The following is a 15,881-nucleotide window of genomic DNA, read 5'->3' on the forward strand; positions in this document are numbered from 1 at the left end:
TTTTTTTTTTTAATTGTATTTTATTTTACTTTTATTCTACTCTCTCTTATGTAGCTTATAGTAGTTTATTTATTTCTCAATAATATTTTAGTCCTTTTCTCATTCCAATATTCGACACATGCAAACACCCGCCGTCCATACCAAATAAGCAACCCGAAAGAAAGAACGATAAACAGTCTGGCACTGTGCCACGCACGCGTTCGTAGACAGCAGACGCTCTTAAGCGCAGTGATTCACATAACCTATAAAGTTGTTTGCAGACGCTGAAAACTGTCAAATGCAGCAGTAAATGAGTCTGTCGTGCCAACGTGTCACAAAAAAAGCAAATAAAAACGAAAATATATGGTGTCGATGGCAGACATTTATGTCAATCATACGCCATGACGTACAAACTGCCAAAGCAAAATGTTCCCTCTTTTCGCTGAAATTGAACTTATTTCACACATACCCAAAGCCAGAGGCTAAAACACTGTCAACAAGTTCGGCAGAAAACAAATAAATTAACACATATAAATAAATATATTTGCCTTTTATGTGAACATATAGATACATTATTTGTATGTTGGTGAATAAATTTGGGCAGAGCTTAAACAAATTGGCACATGCTTGAAAAACTCTTGCTCGCTGCTCGTTTTACTGCTTATATATGGCTCATGTAAGTGTTAATATATATGTATACAGACATACTAACACACACTTTTATTAGCACCTACAGTCATTTGCACGCACTTGCACCCCAATGCCCTCGCCGTAGGCAGCTACTTTTGCGGCACTTTTAATGAAATTTTCGCTCTGATCCTAAATGTAGGTAGTTAGCCCAGCAGACGCGAAACTTTTCGCCATTATCCTCGCCATTCTTTCTGCAATAAAACGTACGCACTGCTCGTGCTTTCTTAATTGTCACCACTACACTCACAAGCAACACTAAGTCGCAGTTTTTTTTTTTTTCACACCATCGCTGTCACTACTATTCGCACAGTTACATAGTTTATCACCGGCTGCTGCAGATGACTTTTCTTCGCTTCTTCGGAAATTCACGTCCCCTGCTCTCCACCTGTTCGCCGGCTGTAGCAAAGTTTCTGCGTCACTGTTGGCTGCTCGGTTGGCCACCATTTCATTTGTGTTCGCCGCTACTTAATTAGCTGGATGTGGCTAAATACAAATGCAAGCGTCAGCTGTGTGCATGTGCGTGTGTGTGTGTAATGATATATGGTTTTGCAAACTTAGCAAAGCGACTCAGTCACACACACACATACACAACTACGGATGTAATGGCATACAGAGCACATGTGTTGCCGAATTTATGCCCGTTTGTCCCGGCGTATGAATGAAGTTGACTTTCAATGTGCCGCTATCAGCAGTCTCTGAATTTGGCTCCGACTCGTGTGTGGCGTCATTTGTCAAATATGTTTGTGTATATGTGCGTGTGTGTGTGTGTTGTGGTGCGTATGCGTTTAATTAACTTAAGTAACAGTGAGCCAACTTTGACGGATGTTGAGCTTTGACTTCCGCTCATGGCTACTTAAATGATTTGCGCAATAATATTAATTTATAGGCAACTAATTAATATGCATTTTACTATTTATTTATACCGCGTTTACATAGTTATACATATAATAAGAGCATAGGAAGAGCTGAATAGGTTTACATCTTTAAAGAATGCTAGGAGAAGGGACAATGTTGAAATGGTGATGAAGATGAACCGTTTTTTTTCTATGTCAAGAATAAATTGTTTATTTGCACAGATTTTTAATTTTGTCAATTTAGCTAGCTAGAACTGATTTAAGTTGCATGGCTTAATACAGCGAACATTTTAGATATAGGCTTTTGAAATATCACTGTTGAAGGTAATAGAAAGAAGTTACCAAACTGAATTACAGATGAATCGCCGTTACACTACAGCTCTTAAAGTGCTTCGTAAGTAAATCAATATAATTTTTAATACGACTGAACCACTTAGTAATTATCTTTAATAGTAAAAGACTAATCTATGATTCAAATAAATTGCGAAAAACAATTAAAGATCAAGTTCAATCCACCGTTGACTGCAAATACTTGGCAACAAGACACAGTTTGGCTGATCCTCTCGCTGCTCTTTAAGCACAAACGTTGCCGGAAGTGATCTTGTTTAAAATTAAACTTTATATTGGACATTAACTTTATCAAACCACGAGGGCACCATAGACCTAAGGTCGCGATGCATTCCTCATATTCAAATCTATCAAACCACCAACTCACGATTTTCTGCATCCTCTTGAAGACAAACCCCGTATTTTTAAGACCAAAATACAGACAAACAAAATGAGAACTATTTTTTCCCCTAGAAAGAATTCAAAATAAACAAGTTTCCAGAAGTCAAAAAAAGTATGACAATTCGTTGAGAGCTTGTCTTAAACATCTCTCTTCCAAAAGCGTAATTCATCACCGAAAACATCGAAGAAAATCACCAATAGTTGTGCATAACCCATAGAGAAATAGTATTATTCATGCTTCCTAATTCCAAAATCTATTCCAAATCAGTTATATAATAAAATAGCCTTGCTTCTTCTCTTCCCTACTGAGCGAGTGCATAGAGCCACATTCCACGCGTGGCAGCTTGAAAAAATTACACATCAGGAAGAAGAATAGATTTATATATATATATATATTTATCAACTTAAAGACTGCTTCGTACCTACATTATCTCATAGTCTCACTTGCACTGCAAAATACCTTCGGCTTTCCAATTGCCGATAACACTGGTAAACACTGTTTTTGTCTCTTAAACTTTGTTATGATTTTTATTTATGTTGGTGTACCCGTATTAAAAATATATATATAGTTTTGTTTCTATCACATCCAGTTTTCATGTGACAGCTACATTTTCATTTCTGACCTCATATACCTTTCTTTGTTTACATAACTGCATTTAGTCGACTCTGTAGCTATTGTGTTTGCTAAATTACATTTTATTTACATTAGTTAGATCGTAAATTTGCCACCCGGACAATTTTTGTTATGTCAGTGGAGAATTAACTTTTACATCTCAACGTCGAAATTTCACATCACTAATCAATCATCACATCACTAATTGAACAGTGAACAGAGGAAAACACGCTTGGAAATTTTGTGGTGATTTTAAAGTCATTACACTTTTACTTGGGCTACAGCTTGGTTATAGGAAGTTTTGCTGCTTTATTTGTGAATTATAGAGACAGAGAAAGTCACTATACAAAGAAATTGTGGCCCAAGCGAGAACCACTAACTCCAGGAAATAAAAATGTTAAAAATTATCCTCTAGTGAACGCTGATGACATACTTTTACCACCGTTGCACATAAAGCTTGGCCTGATAAAAGCTTGTAAAATTCTTGTAAAAGCTTTGCCTAAAGATGGAGGTGGCTTTTTGTATCTAAAAGAGAACTTCCCTAAACTTAGCGAGGCGAAAATCAAAGAGAGAATATTTGTAGGCCCACAAATACGGCAATTGATGGAGCATAAGAGCCTTGAAGAAAAACTGAATGATCAGGAAAAACTGCTGTTCAAAATTTTATAGGTAAGCATAAAGCGGAAAATGACAAAGATTTATTAAGTGAACTTATGATATCATTTAAAGCTTTGAGGTGTAATATACCCTTGAAAATACATATGCTGGACGCTCATCTGGATTTCTTTCCAGCAAATTTGAGTGCTGTGAGAGGCAAACACGGTGAGGATGATTTGATGGAACCTTCAAGTCATTGCCTTAATGGGGAAGCGTTATTGTAGACTTAAAAGGCGCCTACCGGAAGCCAAATATTCAAGAAAATCATAAGTATCTATTAGATATTAGGAAATAATTCTGCAAGTGTGGCTGAATTTTGTATTTTTTACGAAAATATATGTTTCGATGTCACAAGAAAACATGAAGTGTACATTTATTTTATTTTTATTTTTATTCTTTTTTCGTTGATATATTTTTATTTGGTGACCCTAGTAAATTCAAAATTTGATTTACATTTTCATGTGACAAAAAATAATTACAAATTTGTTGACCAGTATAATTAAGAACCTCATTGATATATAAACATAAATACAGTGGAGAGCAAAAATGCGTACATGTTTGCTTTTTTCGCATTACGGAGAAAATGATGAAGAATATAGTAAAGCAAATGATACAAATGTTTTGTTTCTTTAGTCAATATATGTGACCTGGTCTACGAAAAGGGGGCTTAGGTGTCAAAATCAATTTTCACTTTTTAGCTGTTTCTCAGAAAACTAGTTTTCGCACGTTAGCTAACTTTTCGTAGACCAGGTCACATATAACTTACTATAAATTAACAAAAAAATATCAACGAATAGGTGCACAAAGGAAAATAAAAAAAAACTAAAGCGAAAATACCTCGTATATCCTCATTTATGCCCATTTAATATTTTAGTTTGCTTATCTGCAAACAAGAATGTTAGGTTGAATTGTATTATAATCTTCATATCCGATCCATAAGCCCTTATTTTAAGCAGAGCGATCGATAAAATCGGGAAGATGGTCCTTTAATGTATTTAGATATAGCTCTTTGTTCATTATTCCTTCAATTTTTTGCAATTTTCGTTCAATGTTCCACCAGGTGAATCCGCTCCAAGCCATTACATTGCCACGTGGCAGTGTTTACCGTTTTGCTTAACGTGATGTCGTTGGATGGATTCACCGGGCCGACGCCAGCAATATTGTTTATCAACTGACCGAAATCTATTGAATTATGTTTCTTCTGACCAAGTTGCCCGATTCCAGTCTTATATGACCCAATTCAGCAAAATTGAGGAAGTAATAATAGATTATACATATAATAGTAAATATAAAAATATAAATTTTTCTCCAACGGTTTTACAGCAGGAATATCAGTTTTTGAAAAAACTGTTGTGATTCCATATTTATTAATTCGAGTATATATTGCATCCAATTATTGTGAGCAAGTTACTTGAACTTTAAGCCTGCAGCGCTAAATTTTAATTAACTTTATATTTTTTATACTTTTCTTGCCGACTTTGAAGCATACTTTTTCTCAGCAATCAATTTTACAATTATTTCCTGAGCATTTACTAGGAAAAGCCACAGTATTTTGCCTGCTTGTGCGCATTCAATTTAAATAAATAAGAAAGAGCATGGCCAACGGCAATGCTATTCACTTCCAGCTTACAGTAGTAGCATAGTAGCGGGTCAGAGATTAAATATATTTCGATAGAACATAAATAACCGCCGGCCAATTTCCAGCAACTGAGCGTGGCCAATTTCAAAGAACTTGCAGAGGAATAAAGCAAAAGCAGAAGAATGGCATTAGACAACATGGAAATGTCTTAATAAGCGAAAAGGAAAGAAAACAGCGCAGCGTAGTGATAAAGTAGCGCAGGGCGAAAGGCAGAGAGATTGCTAATAACAGCGTAGAACATCCTGTATTCTACATTCTACATTTGTAAAAATGAAATTATTGCATAGAAAAGAAAATATGAAAAGTATAAAGTGAAGCAAACGACCAAAGGCTACATGTAACGAATTACGCCACTGAACATGAGTTGCACAGCAAAGAGCTGCAACAACTTACCTCACACACACACACATACCCCATACCTGTAACTACTCAGTAAAAACAAAAAAGTAGACATACCGTAGTTCCACAAAGAAGCAAAATGAATGGGCTGAAACTTTGCAGCGACAGCCTATCACTTAGCATTTAGCTGCAATGTTGCATGCAACATTAGCTGCCAGGACAAGGCAGTCTTTGCTATCCTTTCCAATTTTTTTTTCTTGTTTTTTTTTTTTTTTTTTTTTTTTTTTTTTTTTTTTTTTTTTTTTTTTTTTTTTTTTTTTTTTTTTTTTTTTGTTGAATGCAATTTTCGAACTACTCCCTTTCGATGGTTCACTGCATGTTTGCTTGCAAGTAAAAGTCATTGCATTCAACTTGCCAGCTTTCGCATTGTTTTTGCAACTTCTCGCTGCCGAAGCTTTTGCGCTGCTGCCAGTCAGTGCTTGCTCGTTCTGTTTGTCTTTTTTTTCTGTTTCTTCCTCTTTGTGTCTGCTGCATTCATTATTAACGCTGTTGTCATGACCAAGTTGACAATTTTATTGCCCTCACGCGCGCCAACTTCCACGCAGCGCCGGCTGGTCGTCGGCTGCTGTTTTTGTTTTCCGAAACTTTTCTTGCTGCTTTTGCTTTCTCACAGATTTCAATCCTCTTTGCTTCACACACTGCCGTTGCACTTTTCTCTCGCTGCCACTCACAACAATCTGCTTACTTGCGAGTGTATGCAGTCAGCGGCCACCTTTGTCTTGCGTTTCGCAACTTTTTCGCTGCTCTGCTGTCGCCTTAATAACGTAATAAAGTGTTTTAGTGCAAACTTTCTGAAAGATTTTATCTCCGTCTCAGCGCTAATACTTTGTTTACAGCGGCATCAGCATCACTAGCAGCTTGTGCGGCTTGCAGTCTGTCTGGCCACCTCAGCTTCGCAGCTACCATGCGCGCCTTAGGCTGCGTCCACAGTGGCGCGCAGTATGTTGGCAATACAGCAACAAGCTAGCAGTGATGTGAAAAGTCAATGTATAAGATATTCACTCGCCGCGCGTAACCAATTTCCATAATGTCGTCATTTCTCGCTTTGCTCTGTCCCCAGCCTTACATGCACTCGCATCACACGCCTGCCTTCGTGGCAGTTGCAGCGAGTGCCGTTCTTCCTTTTGCTGTTATGTGTGCATACTTTCATTAACATAATTAACGAGTTGATCCAACGACAGTTTCATTACATTTGTTCTTATCAACTTCCATATTATGTCATGTTCTTAATTGTTTTTTGTTTTATGCCAATCTTCTTGTCAATTAAGTCGCGCTTAGTTCTAAATTACAGTAAGCAAAGTACAAGATGTCAGTGAAGTTGAGTCTGATATTTTCAGCAGCAAGCAATTACATTTTTTAATTAATCCATTAATAATGCACGTATTTAAAAAAACTGATTTGTACAGGAGCGGAAAGTTTATTTTTGTTTACATATGTATACTATGTCACCTGATTTATTTCTACATACTATCTGGTTAAAAAGCTCCTCTGAATCAGCGCGTTTCTTTGACAAGGACTCAATGTAGTCGTATGGTAGTTGTAACCGAACTACATCGTGTAATTCGCTCAAAATGAAATTTTTAAACAATTTCTTTTTTGTAGCAAATTTCGATTTTTTTATTCGCTGAAAATGTTATCTTTCTCGAATTATTTAATTGTCGGAGAGAAAGAAATTCAAATTCGCGGCTTTTGAATGTTAGGTCCAACTGTAAAGTATCTCACAAATATTTAAATTAGTGAAAAACTCTAGTCCCTCTAGTCCCTCATGGAAGATTTACTAACTTTTTTGCCTATCCTGTACATATGTAGCATCCAGTCAATTTCATCGCTTTGGTGCAGTCTTCGCAAAACGAGGTTGAAATTTCTCCGCAGTCTTACCTTCTGCAAACCGGGAAACATAACCGAAACTAGTGTTAATCCTCTCAGAAAATGTGTGATAAGCTCAAGAATGATTTTAAAGTGAGATCAAGTATATTATTATATTATTTTAGGCCCCTTTTAGCACAAAAAGTGATGTTACGTTATTTTGCATTTTAAGTGGCGATATACTCTTATATAAATATACGCAATATGTTTTTATTACCGTTAGGGCAACAAAAATCACTCGACTGAATTTCTTGAATTCAACAAGTAAAATTCAACCGTTATATAAGATAAACAAATGAGTGCGTTCCCACGACAGTCGGGTCTACGAAAACCGGAACGGACCCGGATTTTTATCCAGCCAAGGACTGTCAACTCGGCAGAACTTCTGCCGTTGCAACAACAACAACAACACAAACAAGTGAGTAGTTTTGTAACTAAAGACTACATAGCAGTCTCGAAAAGCGTATATATTTGGTGCCAAGGAAGTCTTCTATCTGCCAAATAGCCACTTAAAAACTCGTCAATATTCAAAGCGGTGATGTCTTATGCTTACTATAAAAAATTATATTTCAAAACGAATTCTTGCCAGTAGTTGGTCATATAATCTTTCATACATTTAAAATCGATATAAAATCTGTAAGCCAAAACTTGGATGCATTGAGGACAGCGATCCAACCAATTTCGTGAGAGATACAAAAATACTCTCTTGCATCAATTCGGCTGGCTTTGTTGTTCTTTATACATATACATATATTTTTGGATAATAGGGCAGCGTTCCAAGTTAGCGAGCAGATAAACTGCGAATCGATAATGCCTTATATTGCATGGGTTGTTTACCTTCTACAACTGGTAAGAATGAAGAGATTTTATGTATTATATTTACATTAGAAAAGAATGAGTAGACAGCAGAACACTTTTCCTGTTTGTTGTGATCGCATTCTTGCAAGCTACAGATTTACAATCTCCGAATAAAAATCCGGTATGAAACAATTAAAATACTCATTTTTAGATTACATTTAACGACTTCTATTTTCTACATATAAACTCATTTCAGTTTTTTCACACTCAATTCCACCAATACTAAAGCAAATCTGCTGATAAATCCCAGCGGTGGTAAAGAGTGAACCATTTAAGGGCATGCAGCAGTTGTTACAACATTAAAGAAGTAATAACGGTGCTAACGGTTTGTACAATATGTTACTTAATAACTGTAAAGGGGATACTTTAACGCAATTAACTGTAAGTGCGCACTGCTCGGAAAGAAGACAAGCAATGCAAGCAGCAAAGAGAGCATCTCCAGACTAGTGCAAGCGCCAAGCCCGAGTACTACCCAAGTTTACCGTTATGCACTGGTTTGTGTGCTAATTAGCCAAGTTGCTAAGCAAACAAACGAGTTTAGCGGCACATATTTGCCGCTTTGGGTGCGTGCTGCCAAAGCAATCTCTTATATAATTTGCCTACATTTTTCTGTTCTTTTTTCTCTCATATTTGATATGCATGCAATAAAACGAAATGAATTCGTAATGTGCCGTTAAGTATGCTTATTCTGCTAGAAGTTATGCCGGTGCGCAGACAGATATGCACACATACATACATACATATATAGTACATACAGCTTCTTAAGTGTTCTACATGCGTTTAAGCTTTTGAGAAATGTTGAATAAGGCTACTAAAGCGAAATGCACTAATGACTGCTAAAATATGCATTAGACATTAGCCGTTTTTATAACGTGTTAACTGTTATTTTGCAGCAATGGTTGATTAAAGCGTTCTTTTGAAAAATGAGTCACATAATTTTAGGCGCACTAGCAATGAGGTGGTATTTGCCTTAAAGCTTATGCACTACAAAAATATTAGACTTACCAACAGCATACGAAAACACAGTTATTTAGCTCTTAAAGGATATCGAAAGGGCGTGAAAGTTGCAAATACAAAAATACATTAAAAAATTTCAGCCCGAAATTATGACTTTTCGGTTAGAATACGAGTCCTGTAAAGTAAGGCTAAGACTAAGTTTAGCTTTCAAGAATTTTCGTCAACCAGTTGCGATGACATTATTTTACGGACTTAAGGCGGGAGTTTACTTCTCGTTAAAAAAATTCCTAAAACCTAAATTCCTAAAAATTCCAAAACGACGGAGGACTAAAGGAAGGTAATCTTTGACCGTCAGCGGCTTAAAAAATTTTTGCTAAATCAAATTCGGGACATATAAAGCATTTTAAATATTTAAGTCGAAAATAACGGCTCTAATTACAAACAAATAAGGAAAGACTAAGTTCGGGTGTCACCGAACATACTCTCGCATGATAAAGTGATAATCGAGATTTCAGGCGTGGTTGTAAACCGATTTCACCCATATTTGCTACATGTCATCAGGGTATTAAGAAAAAATTATATACCGAATTTCATTGAAATCGGTCGAGCACTTCCTGAGATATGGTTTTTGGTCCATAAGTGGGCGACGCCACGCCCATTTTAAATTAAAAAAAAGCCTGGATGCAGCTTCCTTCTGACATTTCTTCCGTAAAATTTAGTGTTTCTGACGTTTTTGACCGACTAACAAGGTTAACGCACTTTTAGTGATTTTCAACATAACCTTTGTATGGGAGGTGGGCGTGGTTATTATCCGATTTCTTCCATTATTGAACTGTATATGGAAGTGCCTAAAAGAAACGACTCTATACAGTTTGGTTGACATAGCTATAGTAGTTTTCGAGATATGTACAAAAAAGTTAGTAGGGGGGGGGGGGGGCCACGCCAACTTTTCCAAAAAAAATTACGTCCAAATATGCCCCTCCTTAATGCGATCCTTTGTGCCAAATTTCATTTTAATATCTTAATTTATGGCTTAGTTATGACACTTTATAGGTTTTCGGTTTCCGCCATTTTGTGGGCGTGGCAGTGGGCCGATTTTGCCCATCTTCGAACTTAACCTCTTATGGAGCCAAGAAATACGTGTACCAAGTTTCATCATGATATCTCAATTTTTACTCAAGTTACAGCTTGCACGGACGGACGGACAGACAGACATCCGGATTTCAACTCTACTCTAACCCTATATCTCACTCTTTTAGTTTTAGGACTTACAAACAACCGTTATGTGAACAAAACTATAATACTCTCTTTAGCAACTTTGCTGCGAGAGTATAAAAAAGTATATATATATATATTAAGTTGTCTACATTTAGGCGCATTGCTACAATAACACACGTTTACTTGCAACTTTCAAACAAGTATTTTCTATTTGAAAACACCTAGAAATTACATCAAGACTCGATTGAAATATGTACTAAAGATTACGTTTACAATTTGATTACGTCTAAGCACTCTCCCTCCCCCTCTCCACTAACAATTACAGGATTTTAAAAGAAATACCACACAAAACTAAAAAGAAATGTTCTGAATAATAAATCAAAATATCGAAACATTGCAAAATATGTCAAAATCGTAAGCTATTAGCAGAGTGATTTTAATAACTCCTGGATTAGTATGTCAGAAATAAGAAATTGGGTACCCTTATATTTAAGGAAGATTTGGGTGCATTTGCTTTATCCAACTTAAATACTATATATATGAGCACAAGTTAACCCAAATAATACCACCACACAAATATAGAAAATAAACCGCCACAAAACCGTTTGTGTTATTTTGAGATTATTCATAAAGAAATTATATATATATTATTGAAGTACACAATATACTTATAGTAATTATATACTGTGTTCCCTGCATTTATTTATACAACATTTGACTGCAATCAAATGTTGTTGTTTCACAGTCGCCTTGTGTGAAATTCGTTTATAAATTTCAATTTGCAAACATGACTTGAGTATAATCCGCACAGCAAGCAACCACGCCAGACGAAAATGCCAAGAATTGTACAAAGCTGCATTGCATACTTGCAATTGCGCATTAGTATCGGTATGTGTGAGTTCTATGTGCATATTGTTTCTGAAAATCTTGTGTATTTTACAGCAAATGTAATTGTATGCGCATGAAATTTATTTCCCAGAGTTGTAAGTATATTGGGGTATCCGGTATTCCTCTATTTAATTTTTTTTTTTTTTTTTTTTTTTTTTTTTTTTTTTTTTTTTTTTTTTTTTTTTTTTTTTTTTTTGCAAGCCAAAAGTTTTTGTTCTTGCGCCAAAAATAAGGTTCCAAACTAAACAGGCGCTTTATTCTTAATTTAAACCATTTCTAAAGAGTTTTAGTTGTCCCATATATTTTATGTGGGGTTTTTAATATTTTGTCATAGATTATTTCGCTTATAGGTAAAGCAAATCACAACTTTAAGAGAGTGATATTCCAGTACAAAATTTTCTAATATATACAAACATCTTATTGATTTTTTTCAAACCAACATTGATTTAAAAGTTGCACGCCTTTAAATGTATGCCTCAAATGTACAATATGCATGTGGTACACCGTGTCGTATGAGCAACAGAATTTGTCGCAAGCACTTGTTCGAATGCTCAGCTCATTTGATGCGTAATTTTGACTGCGCATAACTTTTACAGCAACATTTTATGGACAAAATTATGAGGACCTTTTTTTTGTAAAGAGGAAAATATAGTTTTAAAATACGTTTTTCAAAGTTGTGGATTTACTTACTTAATGCAAAATATCAAAAAGTCAAATTTTAAACACGTGATAAAGGATATTTGATTTAAACACGGTTTAAACAGAAAATAAAAATGCTAAACCTGCAACTTCAGGGAGCGTTTACAAAAAAAACAACCAATTTGAGAAATAACGAACACCCTAATGTATACAAAAAATATATTTTAAAACACAAAGCTAGAATTCGTGTGCTGAGCAAACTGGTTGCATACGAATATTAGTAATATATGTAACGGTAATATATGTTAAAATATATATTTTAACTCTTGTAAAAATTTCCAATTCATAAATTTTGCTGACGCCGTAAATGCGACTTTGAATTTGTTGCTTGCAGTTGAAAGTAAATTCGTAGACAAAGCTGATTTTTGATATTTAACACATGGAAGAAAAGAGCTGAAGAGATTTTACAAACATTACACTTTTAGAAACACCATTTACTCAGCCGAAAGCCTATGGTGCTAGCGCTGCGCACTTTAGTTTATTTAATAATTTGTTTATTATGTAAGCTTTAATAAAATAAAATAAAATAAAATAAAAAAAAGCACCATTTAAATATCACAATCCTTTGAGTTATATCTATACAAAAATTCTGCTTATCTAACTGTTTATTAATTTAATCTCGTTAAGGCGGCTGAGTGGAATGACTTTTAAGAAATTGTTGCACATTAAAACACAAGAAGACCAGTAAGCGATATTGCCAAAAGAACCTAGAGGCAAACATTGCCAGATATTATTCCAACGTACTAAAAAATTTAAAATTTTCAGAACTCCTTAAGGAATCTATAAATTTCTACGAAAGCTGCTAGCGATATTCAGTTCAAAGATGTTTCTATAAATATGTACACATATTCACAAGTAAAACGTATAACTTGTCTGCCCACATATTCCTACAATTTTTCTCAATTTCTCAAATTTTCTATGGTGTTCCACATTTTGTGTTTGTGTTTTCGGTTAGCTTTACATATCCATAGCTACAGTATATGTGTACATAGCATTTTCCTTCAACTTTGGACGCAGCGTAGGGCCAAATGCATGTAAAAGACTGAAATTTGTGAATGAAAATTCGCCACTAGTCTGTGTGGTACCTCAATTTGTCGCAGCCTCCGGTGACCGCGCAGCTGGCAGTGTGCTTTCAACATTCGCACATGTGTTTTCAAAATTTATCTTTCATTCATGGACTCTGGTCGCTGGTATACAAATACTTTGTGTGGTTGTATTTTACATATTTTTATATATTATTCATCGTTTACACATTTCACCACTGCAACTTTAACAAACTTGCTCAGACTATTTATTAATATTTTATAAAGAAATAAAATTGCTATTTTGTGAAATTGGTAAATACCAACTTCGAGTTTCAAACCACTATAAGGTGGCTCGTTGCGTTTGAGCTGTAGTTTAAGAGTATATATAAAGAGGCAACTCTGTAGTATAAAGTCGAGTGCATTAATGTCACCGAAATGGGTATGAACAGTATACAGAAAATGAAGTCAAATAAAAGCTCTATTTTTTATGATTACGTAATACTAGCAAGCCAACGTCCCTTGTCTTACCTTACTTTGGTAACTCTAGTCAACACTATGAGCATATTAGAACATGCTCAAAGTATTTCCCAGAAGCGACAGAGTTTTTAAACGGTTGACTTTTGCCACACCTTTGCTAGAATTTGCTCACGAACTTTTACTCGAGTGATGGCAACTCTATTCTCAAATACCGAGAGAAAAACAAGAGTTTACGAATGATTTAAAGATAACTTTTTCAGAAACCCTCTCAGGCCGACAAAAAAATTTCAAAAAAAAGTGACAACTCCATCCTTAAGGCCGCTTTTCGGAGAATAAAACCAGTATTTGTGTTACAATAAGGGAGAAAATCATAATAATAAAATAAAATGTATCTGAAAACGTAACAAAAAATCGTTTTTTGTCGTTTGGTCGATAGGTGGAAACTCTATGCCCAAAATATGCTGTAAGACTGCAGTAAGTGTTAGGCAAACACAGTTGAGGTCTTATTCTCTATGTTGAACTTAATCCTCCTCCGTATCATTTATATAGACCCGACTGTCTTTAGAACAAGGCGCTGAAGCACCACCAACAGCAATCGGATCGATATCCCTATCATTTTTCCTTATAAAGAAGTCAATTAATTTCGCATTAACTACATCAACGAGCGACACTAACCGATATTCTCCATTCTTCTCCACTTGCAGCTAATCAACGACCCACTAACCGCCGATCACAAGCGCCGCCATTGCCGTTTCCAGCGACAACAAATCCATGAACTCCAACTGGCACAGCGCTCACTCAAATCCCAATTGAACGAGCTGAAGTATCATCGCATTGGCGAACGTGTACGCAATTTGGAAATCGAACAGCATCGCATGGCCGATGCCAATTTCAATTTGAGTCGACAAATTGCCTCGCTCGATAAATTGCACACTTCAATGCTGGAGCTGCTTGAAGATGTCGAGAGTTTGCAAACGAAAATGGATAAAAGCCTGCCCGAGTTGAGGCATGAAATTTCCAAATTAGAATTCACCAGCGCACAACTTACCGCGGAGGAGAGTCTGCTGCGTGAGGAGGGCAAAAATGTGGCGCGTTCGGTGCAGGCGATGGCGGTGAGCGTCAGCACGTTGCAGGATGAGCGCGATGCTAATAAACAAATGCAGGTGGCGGTGGCGCAGCTGCGGGGCAAGTTGGACCGCCTGGAGAGCGTTTCACAGGACATGCAACGTGCAGTGATGCAACAGCAAAAGCAGCACAGTGCGGAACACAAGGTGAGTGGTATAAGTGTATGTATGTGTGTCTTGTATTCGGTGCGTGAATTTAAAGGAGCTTTGGGGCAAAATCATTGAGACTGGGGGGTTTCTACATCAGTTCTGTTGCTAGTTGGACGATACTTGCTTAAAGGAAGTTAGGCAATTAAATTGATAGTTGAGATTAACTCGAAGAAATAACTGTTTGTCTATTAAATCGATAACTGAATCCGATATTGTTAAAAAAAAGAGATGTAAGCTGGCCTATTCTAATCAAGTGCTCACTTTTATTTCGATTTCAGTTGGAGTCTTACAATATCGAACGGCATCACCAGGATTTTAGCAAAACTATTTATATTAAGATTGCCAATAGTCAGTCACTTTACTCGCAAAACCCCAAACAATAACAAATAGTAAAATCGAGGGATCACTATGACCCGTTTTTTTAAATGACACCTCTGCCACTTGAGCGTATAGATTTATAATATATATGTAACGGCTTTATCATATACCACGCTGTACATTTTACAGTTGACAACCTCTGCAAAAATATTTGTTTTGAAAAAGGTGGCAACACCATTCAAAAAAAATCTAACAAGTGCTAACTGCACATTTTATTTGTCGATAAAATCAATTTATTTTAACATTTTGTTATAAATTGAAACAATCTTTAAGAGGTGGCAACCCTTTTGGAAATTTTTTCAACCGTTTGCTAATTTAAGGCTTAAATAAATTTGACTTACATATTATACTTACATATTGTTATAATTCCCAATTGATTAATTTTGTTTTCAAACAGGTGGCAACGTCTTTCAAAATTTATTTCGAAAAATTCTAACAAGGGCTAACTGTTAATTTTATTTAATTTATTTTAACAATGTTTGTAAATTAAAAAAAAATATTTGGACCCTTTTAGATGTTTTTCAACCGTTTGCTTTCTTAACACTTATATAGCTTTCATCTACATACATATTGTTATAACTCCCAATTGATTAATTTTGTTTTCAAATAGGTGGCAACGTCTTTCAAAAAATAATTCGACAAAATTCTAACAAGGGTTAACTGTTAATTTTATTTAATTTA

General features: G+C 35.6%; 1 protein-coding gene across 1 annotated transcript in view; it reads left to right on the top strand.

Annotated features, from left to right (window-relative positions):
• The window catches only part of LOC108978929 (protein scabrous), a 90,117-nt gene that overhangs the window by 69,031 nt on the left and 5,205 nt on the right, over window positions 1-15,881 (top strand). The window contains exon 3 of the mRNA XM_018949448.1: window positions 14,253-14,819. Coding sequence (XP_018804993.1) covers window positions 14,253-14,819 — 567 coding nt within the window. The remainder of the gene's footprint in view (window positions 1-14,252; window positions 14,820-15,881) is intronic.

This window comes from Bactrocera latifrons, unplaced genomic scaffold (genome assembly GCF_001853355.1).
Source record: "Bactrocera latifrons isolate USDA-ARS-PBARC rearing strain unplaced genomic scaffold, ASM185335v1 scaffold_13, whole genome shotgun sequence".
Taxonomy (NCBI): Eukaryota; Metazoa; Arthropoda; class Insecta; order Diptera; family Tephritidae; genus Bactrocera; species Bactrocera latifrons.